At 36.9% G+C, this 16,219-nt stretch overlaps 2 protein-coding genes across 2 annotated transcripts; one reads left to right on the top strand and one right to left on the bottom strand.

The window, feature by feature from the left end:
- Nucleotides 1-1,443: 1,443 nt before the first annotated feature.
- Nucleotides 1,444-2,512, top strand: LOC107609669 (uncharacterized). The gene is made up of 2 exons (XM_016311682.3): nucleotides 1,444-1,652; nucleotides 1,747-2,512. The coding sequence occupies exons 1-2, from the start codon at nucleotides 1,526-1,528 to the stop codon at nucleotides 2,289-2,291; spliced, it is 672 nt and encodes a 223-aa protein (XP_016167168.1). The 5' UTR covers nucleotides 1,444-1,525; the 3' UTR covers nucleotides 2,292-2,512.
- Nucleotides 2,492-7,936, bottom strand: LOC107609668 (1,4-alpha-glucan-branching enzyme 1, chloroplastic/amyloplastic). Its single transcript, XM_016311681.3, has 14 exons — nucleotides 7,583-7,936; nucleotides 7,382-7,501; nucleotides 7,078-7,288; nucleotides 6,932-7,001; nucleotides 6,571-6,840; nucleotides 5,580-6,486; nucleotides 5,302-5,418; nucleotides 5,089-5,151; nucleotides 4,854-4,961; nucleotides 4,202-4,303; nucleotides 3,988-4,055; nucleotides 3,788-3,869; nucleotides 3,189-3,305; nucleotides 2,492-2,962 (listed from the first exon to the last, which is right to left on the bottom strand). The coding sequence occupies exons 1-14, from the start codon at nucleotides 7,631-7,633 to the stop codon at nucleotides 2,717-2,719; spliced, it is 2,532 nt and encodes an 843-aa protein (XP_016167167.1). The 5' UTR covers nucleotides 7,634-7,936; the 3' UTR covers nucleotides 2,492-2,716.
- Between the last annotated feature and the right edge of the window lie 8,283 nt (nucleotides 7,937-16,219).

Here is a 16,219-nt window from a genome sequence, read left to right as displayed (position 1 = left end):
AAAGCCTCCAAAATCTCAAGATAGAGGAATCTTGAAAGTGGAAAGGGACACAACAAAAAAGATGAAAAACTTTTTTGAGAGAAAAATGAAGAAAATGTTCTGAAGAAGAAGCAAAAAGGAGAAAGAGAAAGAGGGATTGAGTATTTATAAGGCTCTAGGGGTGGAATGGTAAATTCATTCCCTCATTTTATGATGTGCATGGTTTGCACGGTTACTAAAGTAATCGTAAGAAACGTGCCAAATAATTGCGAAAAAATGCTACAGTTGAGATTTAGAAATCACGTCGAGTATCCGACCTAACCCCCCTCCCCCTCCCCCCCCCCCCCCGCGGAGAAAGGCGGTTTGCCCGACATGATAAATCGACATTTAAGGACTTGTCCAACCTTTAATTACTTGAGGCCGACCTGTCCAAAATTCGGCCTCAAGTAGGGGCACTGTTCATACCCTGGCCTAAAAAATAGCCAGGCCCAAAATGAATAGGGCCCAAACCTCATAAAAACTCCTTTTCTGACTACCTGACCTCATAGAGGTCAAATTGAACGACGTCAATCCTAGCCCTACTTACTCGAATCAATGAACTAAGTCCTACAATCTCTTCCATACTTCTAGATGGGAGATCTTAGCAACTCCCAACAAAGGGGACGGTTATCCACCTTTAAAGGGTGGTTAGAGATTCTACAATTATAAATACCCGAACTCTCTTAGGTATACTCAGAATCCAATCTACTAAAAAATCTGCTTAAATCCTTGCTAACTTAAGCATCGAAGTCCCTTGCAGGTACCACCCCCACCTCCTCAAGAGAAACTCGAACGGGCACATGGGTACCAGTAGAAGTTGGACACTGTTCCAAAACTAGATCTCACGTTCAGGCCCAAAAACAACCCAGTTTCAGGTAACCCTTGGAACAATATGTATTGCTAGTGTAAATTGTATTAGGTGCATATTAAAATTAGTCATTAAAATTAATTATTAATATAAAATATATATTAAAAATAAATTAAAATAACATAATACAAATATATTATAATTAATTTTAATAATTAATTTTAATATATAAATAATATTTTTTATTTTATATTACTAAATATAAGTACTCACATTTAAAATTCAAATGACCGTTCAAAATTCAAATAATGATCATAATTAATGACTAATATTTAGGAGAAATTCTTTACATAATTCAATATAAATATGAAAATATGGTACATAATTCAATGATAAAGTATCAGTAAAATTATTAAATTATTCTTTTTTAATTTAATTTAATTTAATTTAATGAGTGTCTTAGGTGTGCCGTCAAAGTCTAAAAATATGGAACGAAAAGGGCATTAACATCCAGCATTTGAGATGGAGTCCTTTCAGCCGTTGGATGTAGAATATGACCGTTGCAAGCGCTCCTTCTTTTCTCTATCTTGTATTATGCATTTATGCTTTGGTTCTCTCCAATTTCAAATAAAAGACCGAGAGACCCACAGTAAAAGCCACACAAATAAAAGTCGTCATTACAAAAAAAAAAAAATAACGATGTATTCATTCTCAAACATGAAATCTGAACGGAAGCCTCCGCTCCCTAAATCGCCCATACGCCTCCGATCTCGCCGTCCTCTCCAACAATCATCTAATTCTACACTCTCTCTTCAGACTCCATCAGGTCTCTACTTTTCTTATTCTTATTTTTATGGTTTTATTTAATCTTTTATTTGTTTGTTTATTTATTTATACTTTTCTGGAGTTAATTGAAATAGGTTCTTTGAACAAATTTCAAAAATCAACTCGTCCTCTGGCCATTGAAGAATCTGCGCTGCGACCTGAATACCAGACCATATCATGCGAGATAAGTGCTTTGTCAAAGATGGTGAAGGAAGAGCTTGGGAATGCAGAGAAAGAAAACTTTGATAGTTTTGCTGCTGGGGCTGCTTCTTGCGGTTCGAGACCGGGTGTTTTGTTTGAGAGAGGGAGGTTCTATGATGAATACTCTGCCAGAAGGAACGAGAGGCTGAGGAGGAAGCAGGGAGTGGTGCCAGTTGCAGAGGAATCGAAGCTGCCGGCATACTCTGTGGGACTGGGTGTTACCATGGAATCTGCAAAGAAATACAGTTCAAGAAAACTTGGAAGCATCAGAAAATCCGTTACTGCTGCATATTCTATGGAGATGAGTGAGGCACAAACGCCAAGGTACATGCTCAGAAGCATGACCAAGGAAAAGGAAACCAAGAAACCTACTCTTGCTGCTGTCCCCAAACCTCCATCTGCAGGAAGGAAGATTGGAACAAGAACAACTAGAATTTGAAATCTGTCTTCAGTATGAAATATGACCTTTTTTGTTTCTTTTGATTGGTTGGAGAAGAATTTGATTTAACTGATATTTGGATTAAATCTTGCTCTCTTCTCTGTTTAAAAAAATTTAAAATTTGTTAGTTTTTACTTAGTCAACCTTAACATTGAAATGAGATGAGATTGTTATGATATGATGAATTTCTACACCATATATCCAAGTTTACATTCATAAAATTCATTGCAATTGTCTAGTTCTCCCTCAAGCTACTGGCTTATTTGAAAGAAAATAAAAGGGATGTTTACATGAGAAGAACTGTTCTTTCTCTTAGATAGTTGACATAAGATGTAGTCTATATGTCTCTCGTACATATATATACACACACCACCCGCTGGTATCTACAAAATTTACAAAATAAATCCCTCCCTCGAGAAAATTTCTCAGTTGTCTGCATCTTCGTTATTGTCCAGAACTTCACTTTCTAAGGAGGTAGGTTTCTCAAGAGTTTCTGCAAGAAGAACTGGAGTTGATGTCTCCTCTACCACACCCAAATTGGGATCTTTATCTTCTATGGATGCAGATTCACCAGTAACTTTGCCAACATCTTCTGCAGCCAGTCTCTCTTTTGCTGCAACCACTTTGCCATTGCTGTTTTCTTTGTTGTTTTCGTCCACTCTATAATATACCTGCAGAAGTTTTCAAGTCAAGTTAGCAACCCACAATTTGCAGGGAAGAGCAAAAGAAAGGCTTGCACATTTTTTGTAAAGTACATAATGTTAACATGTGCACTGAACTCGGTTTGAACTTGTTCCCAAGTGATAGGATCAAAAGACAAACTAGTATACAGGATCAAATAGCATTTACAATTGAAGAACCAAAAGGTGGTTTCTAGAGGGCAACAGATAAGCATACCACACAAGAGCGAGCGGGGGAGAGGACCTTGAAGGAATTGGGCCGATTATTAAAATTAGTTTCAGGAACTCCTGGAATTCCTTCTGGGGAGGTGAAATGGTCTATATCATGACCTACCTGGAAAATGGAAACGAAAAACGGTCAACCTTGTCAACGAAGCAGGGGAAACAAAATGTGAACACATACTTTCAGAATATGCAACTGAGAGTCACACTTAAAAATTACAGACCCCTCCCACTGTTTTTCTTTATGCTCACCTTTTCAGTTACTTTTGTCATTCACTACTCTTACGGAGTAAAACCCAAAGTGTTTAAATTATTTCATATTCGCGTTACTTCTACATTTTCCCTCAAGCTGTTCTCCTACCTCACCCCTGCTCCTAAGTGCCAATTGGTGCGTGAGCAAGCATTATACTTGGATAGAATATAAGGCTTGGCAGATTTTTTTTTTTTGGTTTGGAAAAAAAGAAGTAAAAAACAGAAGCTTTTGCAATTTGAAAACAGTTTGTGTGCGCTAGGGGCGAAGAGAAAGCAAGAGAGATGGGTTAATGTTTCCTGCTTATACTAATGCATACTGCCAGAGAGATTAGGGCTCCTTACTCTTCCATGTCCTCCGAATTCCCAAGCATCACTATCCAATGCAACTCTATATTTCCCAGGCAAGTCACACCCAACTTTATACCTGCATAAGTTTAAACCAAACCATCTGTGGTAATCTGTTGCTATTACAAGTAATAAAAATACAAACTGGAACAAATACAATTCCCCACGAATAAAAGAAAATTAAACACATTGCATACCCTTCATACGTATTTTCTGGGTGAAAATTGAACACAAACACAAGATCTCCACGCTCGAAAACTATAACCTACAAAAGAAAAAACCGGTAGGCATTTAATTATAGCATGGCACTGAATAACACTTAGATCAACTCAGTAGCCAATAGCATGTGAATTGTTTTTTTTTTTTTTTCTAATAACTCATGTTTCAAAAATACAGAACACCTATAGTCACCTTGTCTTCTTCGTCAGTGCTGCTTACAATCTGTTTTGTTGATCTGAGGAATGAAAATTTATCATCAAGCAAGTTCATTGCCCTGTCAAATGCATTCATGAACTGCACAAATCCAAAAGACAAAAATATAACACGCACATGAGAACCAACAAACTAAAGAACAAAGAGAATAAACAGCTTTCTGCAAAACAGGCTGAGACAAAAGATCTGAAAATGATCACATCTCATGGTCTAGTATATCTTAAGAGTCATGCAGTTAAATACAGAAACTATATGTATGAAATTTCATGAGTTAACAAAAAATTCAAATGTATATCACATGTATATGTGATACAATTTTTCTCATTGACTATGTGAAAATTTGTTTAAAAAATAAGATTTTCCTGTTACACCTACAGATTTATGTTTGCTTGATTTGAGTTATCCCAACTTAAAAAGGATTCAGATTTTTGTAACTGTGATTGTTAATAACAATTAGATCCAAATAGATCAACCTAGACAAGATAAAGCTTGACTCATACTGGAAATATAATGCTAACTTAGGAATCAATCATAATTAAACTTGGTTTGGGCCCTTGCTGAAAAGCTGAGGCATGAAGCCATTTAATGAGATGTCAATATTCTGTGAGCAAGTGATTCAACATGTTATTACCTTGTATCGCAAATGATCTGTATCCACCAGATTCCACTGACGCCTGCACTTCTCATAACTCCATCCATTGCCTTCTCTTGGGAAATCAATCCACTCCGGATGGCCAAACTAAGTATTTCTCATTAAATATAATTGAACAATAAAGAATTTCTTTTGTCAATTTGAGAAAGGTAAATGGCAGGTGCAACCATGACCACCAGTTTTTCAGGCAGAATAGTGAAGTAATACAACATACCTCATTGCCCATGAAATTAAGGTAGCCCTCCCCACCTAATGCCATGGTTATGAAGTGTATCATCTGTACAAGATTAGAATATCAATGACTACAATATCTATAAGTGCACGGAAATTATAAAGCAACAAAAATAATTTATTTATTAGCTGCGTTTGTAATTCATTTTTGATGAGATTGATGTGGTCCAGAAGTCTTTATGGTTGGATAATCAACCTTGTGAAGTGCAATCCCTCGTTCAATAGCAGGGGAAGCATCAGTCAAACAAGACATGCCAGAATACATTTCTTCATCCATTAGAAAAAATGCAATAGTCTTGTCCCCAACAATGGCCTGCCCAAGGCAAAAGAAAGAGAAGAAAACCTTAGAAAGCCAATGAAATGAAATAAAATTCCCAATTATCTGTCCCTGGTTGGTTCCTTCATTTTCTATTCACAAATTTATCATTGCCCGTCATAAAGGTAAAACCCGATGCAAATTGGCAAAGCTCATACCTGATCATGACTTTCAGCATAAGAGACACATTTCTCGGTGTATCTCCTGTTGGTCAGACTTGAAGAGATTTCCTCCATTGACCACTCATGGTCTTTCTTGTTCTTCAAGTAGTCAATCCACTTGTCAGGGATGGCCATGGCCAGACGATAATCAAAGCCGATTCCCCCTTCAGATACTGGCCGACCAAGTCCAGGCATGCCAGAAACATCTTCAGCAATGACAGTTGCATCTGGGAAAATATTACGGATCAGAGTATCAGCCAGCATCAGATAAACAACAGCATCTACATCTGTGGCTTCACTAAAATATTCATTATAATTCCCTGTAAATGTAGTGTTAATCCCATGATGATGATACAGCATTGATGTTACTCCATCAAATCGAAATCCATCAAATTTGAATTCCTCAAGCCACCACCTTAAATTCGATAGAAGGAAACGAAGAACTTCCCAATTTGCATAGTTAAAGAGCCTACTATCCCATAATTTATGGTAGCCTCTATCTCCAGTATGGAAGTAAGAATCTTGTGAACCTTGACCAACATCATATCCATTGAGTCCATCGGTAACATTATTACTAGCATGACTGTGGACGACATCCATTAAGACATGTAAACCTAAGCTATGTGCCTTGTCTATTAGATATTTAAGATCTTCAGGGGTTCCAGATCTACTGCTCACGGCAAAGAAGTTTGTAACATGATACCCGAATGACGCATAATAGGAATGTTCCATCACAGCCATTAACTGGACAGTGTTATAGTTGTTTTCTCGAATGCGGGGCAAAATATCATCTGCAAATTCCGTGTAGGAGTTTATGCGGGGTTCAGAGCTACTCATTCCCACATGAGCTTCATATATCTTTGGGGCCTTGGGCTTTGGGGGACGTGGATACTTAAACTGATACCTGTAGAACAAACTAAAGGGTGAACTAGCAGCTAATACAATTCTTCATTGAAGATAACAATCTAATAGATATGGAATACGGAACCTCTCCGAAAGTGGTGGATCCCAGTAGACACCATCATACGGTGCAGCAAATCTGGTTGGATCGACAGTTGCATATTTAATCCAAGCAGGGATTCGATCAACCCAAACTCCATCACTGTGTTTGAATCTAAACTTCACTTTTGAATTGTGAGGTATAGCTGGATTTCCCTCAACATCTGGAATCTTAATACTCCAGACGCCAAACTGGCTTTTTTCCATTCGGTGGTTAGAACCATCCCATCCATTAAAATCTCCAATAACTTGTGCTTCCCTGCATTGAAAGAAGCATATCATCTGATGAAAAACTAAACAAAATGATGAGAAACAAAGTCAACTAATGTTTATCCTCGGAGATAACTTACTGAGCAGCAGGTGCCCATTCACGGTACACAATGCCACCTTCTTCTCTGTTAAATCCAAATTTCAAATAACCTAAAATATATAATCCAGCAAAATTAGTGAAGCTTAACACAACAAAAGTGAAACATTGCTTAGCAATTAGAATCACCTTTTGCAAATTCCTCAAGGCCTCCTTCGTATTCCTCAATAAGCTTCTTCTGATCTGCATATCTCTTTAATCGATAATTGAAGTGATCTTTATACGGCTTTAGGGCAGGATCAACATTAAAGATGGCAATATTTTCCAAGTCTTCCTCAGTGGAAGACATTGTTGACTTGTCATCAGTCATAACAGCTATGCCTTTGAAACCAGACCTCACCTAGACGAAGGAAAAAAGCACACTGAACTAATCTAGCATACGTAGAATTCACGGATCTCTAAACAGTTTCGCATAATCGTATCGTATGCATACCGTATGGTGTATTGGTTTTGTTGATGGAAAGATGAAGCCATTGAATGCATGCAGTCTGCGAAAGGGAATAGTGAGTGGAATGGAAGTTTGCGTTGGAAGACGGTGCTTATTTCTGGAGACCTGCAAGAAAGGATGGAAAATGATTAAATGAGAAAACCAAAAGATATAATTAAACATAAAAAAATGAAATCAAGAGAAAACCTGGGAGGTGGGTGAGAAAGAGGGAGGAAGCAGAGGATTAAGAGCAACCATGTTGAGAGAGGAGGTTGTTAAAGTTGCATAGAGGAACACCGTAAGGCGCGATAAATAAGTGAGTGAGTAGCGCCAAGCAGAAACACATGGGACCCATGGACATGGTTGATATATTATTGTGATTAGTAGCTACAGTAACTATACAGGACAGGAAGGAAAGGACAGCATATGTGCTTTCACCCCGTGAAGAAGCAAACAACGGCCTACGATCAACCATATGTGTATGTTTCATTTGCTCTTTTCTCTTCCCAAAGCTGCCACTCTCCCATTCGCTCGTGCTTTCGTAAGTTTCGTTATAGTTCCACCGTTCATAAATTTTTTTCCCCCAACTAAAATCACGTATTAAAATTAATTATTATATATTATATAAATTAAAAATATTATTGGTTTTAACTTTTAAATATTTTATAAGGTGAGTTTTTTGGTGGTATAGTTTTGAATGGCTAAGAATAATTATGTGGGGCTTGCTACACATACAAGCAAAAAAGTCCTACAAGCGTTACAAGTTGCCCAACCCAGACTTCATTCCACGCGCAGTCATTCCCTTTGAATGGAGCGTAAATTACATGCGCGTCACTCAACGGTTGCGCTTCGCAAAAAGCGCTTCTTATAGCGCACTCTTCCACTTCTCCTTCTTCGAAGAAAACACAAACCGTCTATTTTCGAGCAACATTCGAAACTGAAGAGATAGAACTCGTCGCGAAGATTAGCAGAAACCATCAACACAAGATAGAACTCTCCATCAACAATCTCCAGAAAAAATGAAGATATATTACTCAAGGTACGTTACTATTTTACTCATCTTGTAGATTTTCCACATTTCGAAATCGAAGAACTAGGTTTTACTGTTCTTCTACATTCTTCTACGTTTTACTGTTCTTCTTGTTCTAGCTCTCATTTTACTGTTTTTAATGTTCTTCTTGTTCTAGGTTTTACTATTCTTCTTAGTTGTTCTAGGTTTTACTGTTTTTCTTGTTCTAGTTCTTCTCGTAACTGATTTTTGGGAGTATATTGCATAATTTCGTGGGTGTATATGGAGTAATTTGTTGGGTGTATATGGCATAATTTGTTGGGTGTATATTTCTGAACTGATATAATGTAATATAATCAACTGTTGCAAGTGTTCTAAATATTGCTTGTCCTTCGGTGTATATTGCTTGACCTTGTAATGTTGCTTGACCTTGTATATTATGCATGTTTGAGTGAATTGAAACATCATTTTGAACTGATCTAATTAAATACTTAAGAGAAATCGTATAGGTATGTAACTGATATATAGGTGTATCTAACTGATATCTATGGGTGTATTTTTCATTTCAGAAAAAATGGCAGGCAGAAACCAAGATGGAAAAAATGTAAGAATAAATATATGTCTTAGATCAAATCAGTTTTTCAAAATAGAAATATATCTGACTCTAATTTTGCTTTGTTTATAGCAAACCAAAGACCTTAAGTATGGAACCCATTTGTTGAGTGACAAACTCAGAAATATGAGCGAGGATAAGAAAGTAATTGTTAGGGATTTGAGATTTGGTGGCCTGATGCACATCCCACTGCTAAGGGTGCATCACTAAATATTAAAGGAGTTGACTAACTCCTTTAAATTAGGGAAAAACATACTCGAAACCGGCTACGGTTCCTTTAAAGTAAGACCAAAAACAATAGGGGCTGCGCTTGGCATCAACGCGTCAGGTAACTCGCTACAAACATAGGTGTATTTCAAGTGATGCTTGGGTGTATTTCAAGTGATTTTCATACTATGTTGTTTTCCTTTTTGTAGGAGATCTATTTCCTCAGAAAGTCAATTATAAGGATCTTTCTGAAGACGAGAAACAAATTTTTAGAAGATTCCAGGGGAAGACCCTCAAAAATCTGACAGATGAGATGATGGCTATTGGTGTTGATAATGAACAGGATCGCCTCATGTTCAAGAGGATTTTCATCCTCTATATACAGATGGCGTTCCTGTTACCAACAACAATAAATAAAATCTCCCCTGTGCACCTGGCACCAACTTTCAAGATGGACACAATAACAGAGCGGAACTGGGGAGCACATGTTTTGAATTTTATCATCAAGGGCATAACAGATTACAATCTGCAAAAGAAAAAGGCAATTGACGGCTGCCTGTTTGCCCTGATGATAGTTTACTTTCATCTATCAAAAAATAAAGACAAGAAGAGGGCAGAAAGACCTCCAGAACCCTGGATTGCCAACTGGACTAGAGAGCAGTTGGTTGAAAGAATGAGGACAGAAATAGAGGAACATATGGTAAGTGAATAAAATATCTTGGGAGTATTTTACTTACCTGAATGCTGCTAATTAAAATTTCTAATGTTTCAGGAAATTGTAAAGATGGCCGAAACAAAGGAGAAAATGAAAGAAATAAAGAAAAAAGAAAAAAAAAAGAAGAAACCAAAAAAACAAAAAAAAAAGGAAGGCAAGTTCATCATCATCATCTGAGACTGAAACAACTGAAAGTGAGGTTCATTCTACCTCTGAGTCTGAGAGTGAAGAAGACTCAGAGGATTCAACAAGGAAACAACCCACCCAAAAAGCCAAAAAGTAAGTAACATACTTGGATGTATTTTGTTTATCTAGTTGGGTGTATTTTGTTTATCCAGTTGGGTGTTTATCCAGTTGAGTGTATTTTGTTTATTCAGTTGGGTGTATTTTATTCAATCATTTAGGTGTATTTTGTCCCTTTTGGTATGTTTATAAATAATGATTATTTGCCTTCCAGAATGGAGTCCAAAAAAAGAAAGAAGATTCAGGAGGATTCTGATTCAGAATCTGAATCAAATGATGAGTAATGTTCTGAAATTATTACTGCTTTCCTTTGGGTTTATTATCAAGATTTCATGTATTAACATAGCGTCTCTTATTAACTTTTAGAAGCGAAGAATCATCACCAGTAGAGAAGCAAAAAACAAAAAAAAAAACTCAGAGAACACCACAAAAGTAAGCACTTCTTTGGTTAGTATTTTGTGATCAAATTAATTTTGTATTTCTGATTCATACTTGTTTTTCCCCCCAGAACATAATCCAAAAAGAAAAAGGTCATTGTTGAGGATTCATCTCCTGAGCAAGCTCAATCCTATCATGGGTACAATACTTTGTAAGTTATATTACCGTCTATCATCAAAATTATATTTGTTAACATGTTCTTTTATGCATGTACTGTCAGATCTGAAATTGGAACTGAAGAATTAGATGAATTCTTAAGGGAAAACAATGAAAAATCTGCTGCACAGGGGTAAGTCTTGTTGGGGCGTATATTTTAGATTTTAAGTTGTTTTCATTGCTAATAATTGTTTGTTGTTTGCCAGGGAGAAGGAAGTTGACCTGCGATCGACGGAAGGTCACTATATCTTATCTGAAACGTAAGAAGCTTTATTTGATAAAATCTTCTTATCCTGATTTAATAGTATGGTATTTTTTATGAATAATATGTACTCTATTATGTTTAGAATACCAGACATAAACTTAGGAAGTGATGATCCTTCATCTCAAGGACACACAGACCAAAGTAGCGTAAATAAACCGGCAGAGAGCATGTAATTTCTCTTTCAAATAACCGTTACTTTTATTCTTTTATTACCTTCTACTTCTAATTCTGTATATATTTTTTTTAGAAAAAAAGCACTTTAATGTTTTATTCGAGAAAAAAAAGGCAGGAAAAAAAAGCAAAAACTGCAAGTATGTAAATTCTCAAAAAATAAAGCCTGTCTTTCTTTTGAATACTTCGGGTGTATTTTTACTTTTCTTAGGGTGTATTTTAGGTTGAGTCTGGTTGTAGAGTCAGCCAGTGAGCCAGCTGAAGAGAACATGATGGTTGTGAAGCAAGAGACACAGTCCAAAGCGCTTGCAATGTGAGTTTTTCAAGAAAATTTCAACCTTATAACCTTTTTATTTTCAGACGCTTTGTTAACCTTTTATTTTTCTTCTTGTTTAGAGTTTCGATTCAAGTTTATCTACCACTGTCCCAAACAACCACTGTGCCAGAAATTAAACAAACACCTGTGACAGAAAATGAACCAACCCCTGTGCTACAAATTGAAGGAACTATAAAAAGGTAAGAAATAGTCTTAGGTGTGTATTTGGTTACAGTTTGGTGTATATTGCCTCTATTGGGGTGTATATTTTCACGATTGATCCCTGACTAGTTTTTTTATAACATGATTAATTTTATGTAACCCTGCAGCACTCCTGAACCACCCCAAAAACCTGAAGAAAGCACACCCACGCTTCTTCCAACTCCATCTAAAATGTAAGTTCATCAGAGTAAAATCAATGTTTGGTTATCATTCATAAATTCTTATTCTTATAATATGTTATACATGATCACGCAATAATCCAGCCCCAGAAGATGCTGCTGCACTGATGATGATGGCACGGACAGTATTGTATGTTCCTAAAACAGATCCGACGCCATCATTCAGCCTTGGCTTGACTGATTCAAGCCAAGAAAAAGCAGCAACGCAGGAGGGAGCGTCAACACAAGATGGAGAGAGGGTAAAAACTCCTAAAATCCCAAAACTGCTAGAACAATTAGGGGATCTGGTACAAAAAATTACAAGTGGTGAGGTGACAACAAAAGAAAAAAGTCCACAGATTCGAAAGAAGAGTGGCGGAGAGAGTTTCGAGAAGTTTGAAACTCCTACGAGGACGAATGAAGATACTTCTGACATGAAAGAGAAATGCTACCTCTGGGCCATACGAGTGAAGACATATGCAAATGGACTAACTAATGAGTTTGACACCGTCTGCACACTCCAAGCCCAAGATAGATACATTTTGTCAAAACTCCACCTTGCATCACTCGCAGCTGAAACGCATATAGAAGCTGAGGTAATATTACAATAACATTAATGTTTTTATCATCAAAATTAACTGCAATGTTGATTGATGTAAAATTGATTTCGGCATCTTTTTCTAGATTGTCTCTGCCATGTACTTCATCCTAAACCAGCAAAAGATTAAAAGGTTTTAAGAAGAAGTATACTGTCTCCCCCCTGATATTGTGGTAAGGGTTGCTTCAATGAATTTTGGGTGTATTTTCTGCATTCCTTCAGGTGTATTTTTTGTCTTAAATTGGGTGTATTTTATGTGTTCATTTGGGTGTATTTTCTGTGTTTAATTGGGTGTAAGTTGTGTATTCATTTGGGTGTATTTTCTGGATTCGTTTGGGTGTATCTTCTGTATTCATTTGGTGGTTCACAATTTTTGCAGAACATGGCCATTGTAAATCATCCAAAAGGGGTATTCTTACGGCCTAAAACCAATAAGCCATTCAGGGTGGAAGACTACCCAATGTTTATACCCTTCTTGGACCTTAAAAAATTAGCATCGCATCGTTATGTAAGTTTTCATTTCTAAAACTTCTTATTACCATTTTTTACTTATGTGCCAAATAAACTAAAACAGTGTTCAATCTGAACATATTTCAGATTTTTGCACCTGTTTGCCATTCACAACATTGGTGGTTATGGTTGGCTGATACAAGAAAGCAGAAATTTTATATAGTCGACCCATACCACACGAAATCTTTGTCCGATGAGAGAACTGCCCTGAATACATTCATTGTAAGTTGGTTCTGTGTTCTGTATTTTAATAGTTGGCTGTATTTCTGTTCAATATAAGGTGTAACTTTGTGTTCCTTTGGGTGTATCCCTTTATTGAATTTATTCATGTATTACTGATTTGTTTTGTGTTTTAAGGGATATGTAATTTCACGAATTAAAGTATATGCTGGGGGGCACCTCTGAAGACAAGGGACAAGGACAAGGAAATTGTACCACCATACCTTCACATTTCAGGCCAAAAGACAAGGTATAAATCTTTCACTCTGAAAATGAAATTTTTCTATATGTAATTTGTAATTTATTTTCTTGGTTTTCAGCTATGACTGTGCTATCTACGTAATGAAGTGGCTTGAGATATTTCAGCCCGCAAACATTAAAAGGCTGAAGTATGAGTGGGACAATTGGACCCAGCTAAATGTGTTTAAAACTAAATAACTCTGTATTACTTTACTCAATTAACATAGTTGATTAAACAGAATATTCTTTTTAACTGTAGGACGAGGTGGACCACTTTAGAGTAGAATATGCTTCCCGGATTCTATTCCATGAAATGAATCAAGACAAAGCTAAAGCCATTAGGGGAAGTAATGCAATAAGATTGTCCAAGCTATCCTCATTGTTATTGAGTCCATATTGTCAGATAGATTCTAAGAATATTGACACTGATTAATGTAACTATTATATAGTCTTGTAACAAATTGAACACATGCTATAAAAATTTGCTAATTATGAGTAAAACTCTCTCTGCTGTATTCAAAATGTCTGAATTACAGATACTATAATATGAAGAAAAATATCAAACCAAATATACACCCATAACCTGACATTTTTTACACCCAAAGAAAGTTGAATATACACCCAAACATCTATCCCCCTGATGCTTTATCCCTAAAACCCTGAATCCTAAACCCTAAACCCTAAACACTAAAACCTAAACCTTAAACACTAAAACCTAAACCGTAAACCCTAAACCCTAAAACCCTTAAATGCTAAACCCTAAACCCTAAAACCGTAGTTAAAAAAATAATCAATATTTTATAACATAAACAGCAGATTGTGAAATATATATATGTAAAATGTGAAATATAAGAAAATTCATAAATACACCCAAAACAACAGTGCTTTTACACCCATATTATGTAACTATACACCTAAAGAGTTATCCGTTGCTGCTGGTACCCTGAACTGATAATTCATAATACGTCCTTGATATTGGCTGGAATTTGAATGCACCACTGATGCAACATCAAAGAGGTTTAACTGAATATAACAAACTCACATATTAGCTAAATGGTGCGCAGAAATTGTGATTACACTTTGATTATGTAAAATTCATCGCTCTTTCTTTCCCTGGTAATGGTGCCAAAAACATGATGCCAATACCATGGTTCACAACTTCGCACAACTAACCAGCAAGTGCACTGGGTCGTCCAAGTAATACCTTACGTGAGTAAGGGTCGAATCCCACGGAGATTGTTGGCTTGAAGCAAGCTATGGTCATCTTGTAAATCTCAGTTAGGCGGATATAAAATAGTTATGGAGTTTTTGAAATTAATTAATAAAATAAGGATAGAAATACTTATGTAAATCATTGGTGAGAATTTCAGATAAGCGTATGGAGATGCATTCGTTTCTCTGAACCTCTGCTTTCCTGCTGTCTTCATCCAATCAATCTTACTCCTTTCTATGGCTGGCTTTATGTAAGGATGTCACCGGTGCCAATGGCTACTTTCGATCTCTCTCGGGAAAATGGTCCAAATGCCCTGTCACAACACGGCTAATCGTCTGGAGGCATCACCCTTGTCGTTGGTTGCATCCTATTCCTCTCTGTGAAAATGGTCCGATGCGCTGTCACTGTATGGCTAATCATCTTGAAGGTTCCCGATCGTACTGGAATAGGATTTACTATCCTTTTGCGTCTGTCACTACGCCCAGCACTCGCGAGGTTGGAGTTCGTCACAGTCATTCAATCCCAGAGTCCTACTCGGAATACCACGGACAAGGTTTAGACTTTCCGGACTCTCATGAATGCCGCCATCAATCTAGCTTATACCACGAAGATTCTGATTAAGAGATCTAAGAGATACTCATTCAATCTAATGTAGAACGGAAGTGGTTGTCAGGCACGCGTTCATAGGGAATGATGATGATTGTTACGTTCATCACATTCAGGTTGAAGTGCGAATGAATATCTTAGAAGCGAAATAAGATGAATTGAATAGAAAACAGTAGTACTCTGCATTAATCTTTGAGGAACAGCAGAGCTCCACATCTTAATCTATGGAGTGCAGAAACTCTACCGTTTGAAAATACATAAGTGAAAGGTCCAGGCATGGCCGAATGGCCAGCCCCCAAAACGAGATCACAGGATCAAAAATACAATCCAGGATGTCTAATACAATAGTAAAAGGTCCTATTTATAATAAACTAGCTACTAAGGTTTACAGAAGTAAGTAATTGATGCATAAATCCACTTCCGGAGCCCACTTGGTGTGTGCTTGGGCTGAGCTTGAAGTCTACACGTGGAGAGGTCATTCTTGGAGTTGAACGCCAGCTTTTGTGCCATTTTGGGCGTTGAACTCCACTTTGCAACTTGTTTCTGGCGCTGGACGCCAGAATTGGGCAGAGAGCTGGCGTTGAACGCCAGTTTGCGTCATCTAAACTTGGGAAAAGTATGAACTATTATATATTGCTGGAAAGCCCTGGATGTCTAATTTCTAATGCAATTAGAAGCGCTCCATTTCGAGTTCTGTAGCTCTAGAAAATCCATGTTGAGTGCAGGGAGGTCAGAATCCAATAGCATCAGCAGTCCTTCTTCAACCTCTGAATCTGATTTTTGCTCAAGTCCCTCAATTTCAGCCAGAAAATACCTGAAATCACAAAAAAACACACAAACTCATAGTAAAGTCCAGAAATGTGAATTTAACATAAAAACTAATGAAAACATCCCTAAAAGTAACTAGATCCTACTAAAAACATACTAAAAACAATGCCAAAAAGC

This window comes from Arachis ipaensis, chromosome B7, assembly GCF_059453495.1.
Source record: "Arachis ipaensis isolate K30076 ecotype BB chromosome B7, ASM5945349v1, whole genome shotgun sequence".
NCBI classification, from domain to species: Eukaryota; Viridiplantae; Streptophyta; class Magnoliopsida; order Fabales; family Fabaceae; genus Arachis; species Arachis ipaensis.
The sequence above is the reverse complement of the archived record's forward strand: the minus strand, read 5'-3'. Positions and strand labels throughout refer to the sequence as shown.

Coding starts and splice junctions, on each gene's coding strand:
- LOC107609669 (XM_016311682.3), top strand. CDS start 1,526: ATGTATTCATTCTCAAACATGAAATCTGAACGGAAGCCTCCGCTCCCT. Junction 1,653..1,746: donor CTCTCTTCAGACTCCATCAG/GTCTCTACTTTT, acceptor TAATTGAAATAG/GTTCTTTGAACAAATTTCAA.
- LOC107609668 (XM_016311681.3), bottom strand. CDS start 7,633: ATGGTTGCTCTTAATCCTCTGCTTCCTCCCTCTTTCTCACCCACCTCC. Junction 6,487..6,570: donor GATCCACCACTTTCGGAGAG/GTTCCGTATTCC, acceptor TTTGTTCTACAG/GTATCAGTTTAAGTATCCAC. Junction 4,962..5,088: donor TTAATTTCATGGGCAATGAG/GTATGTTGTATT, acceptor AGAAATACTTAG/TTTGGCCATCCGGAGTGGAT.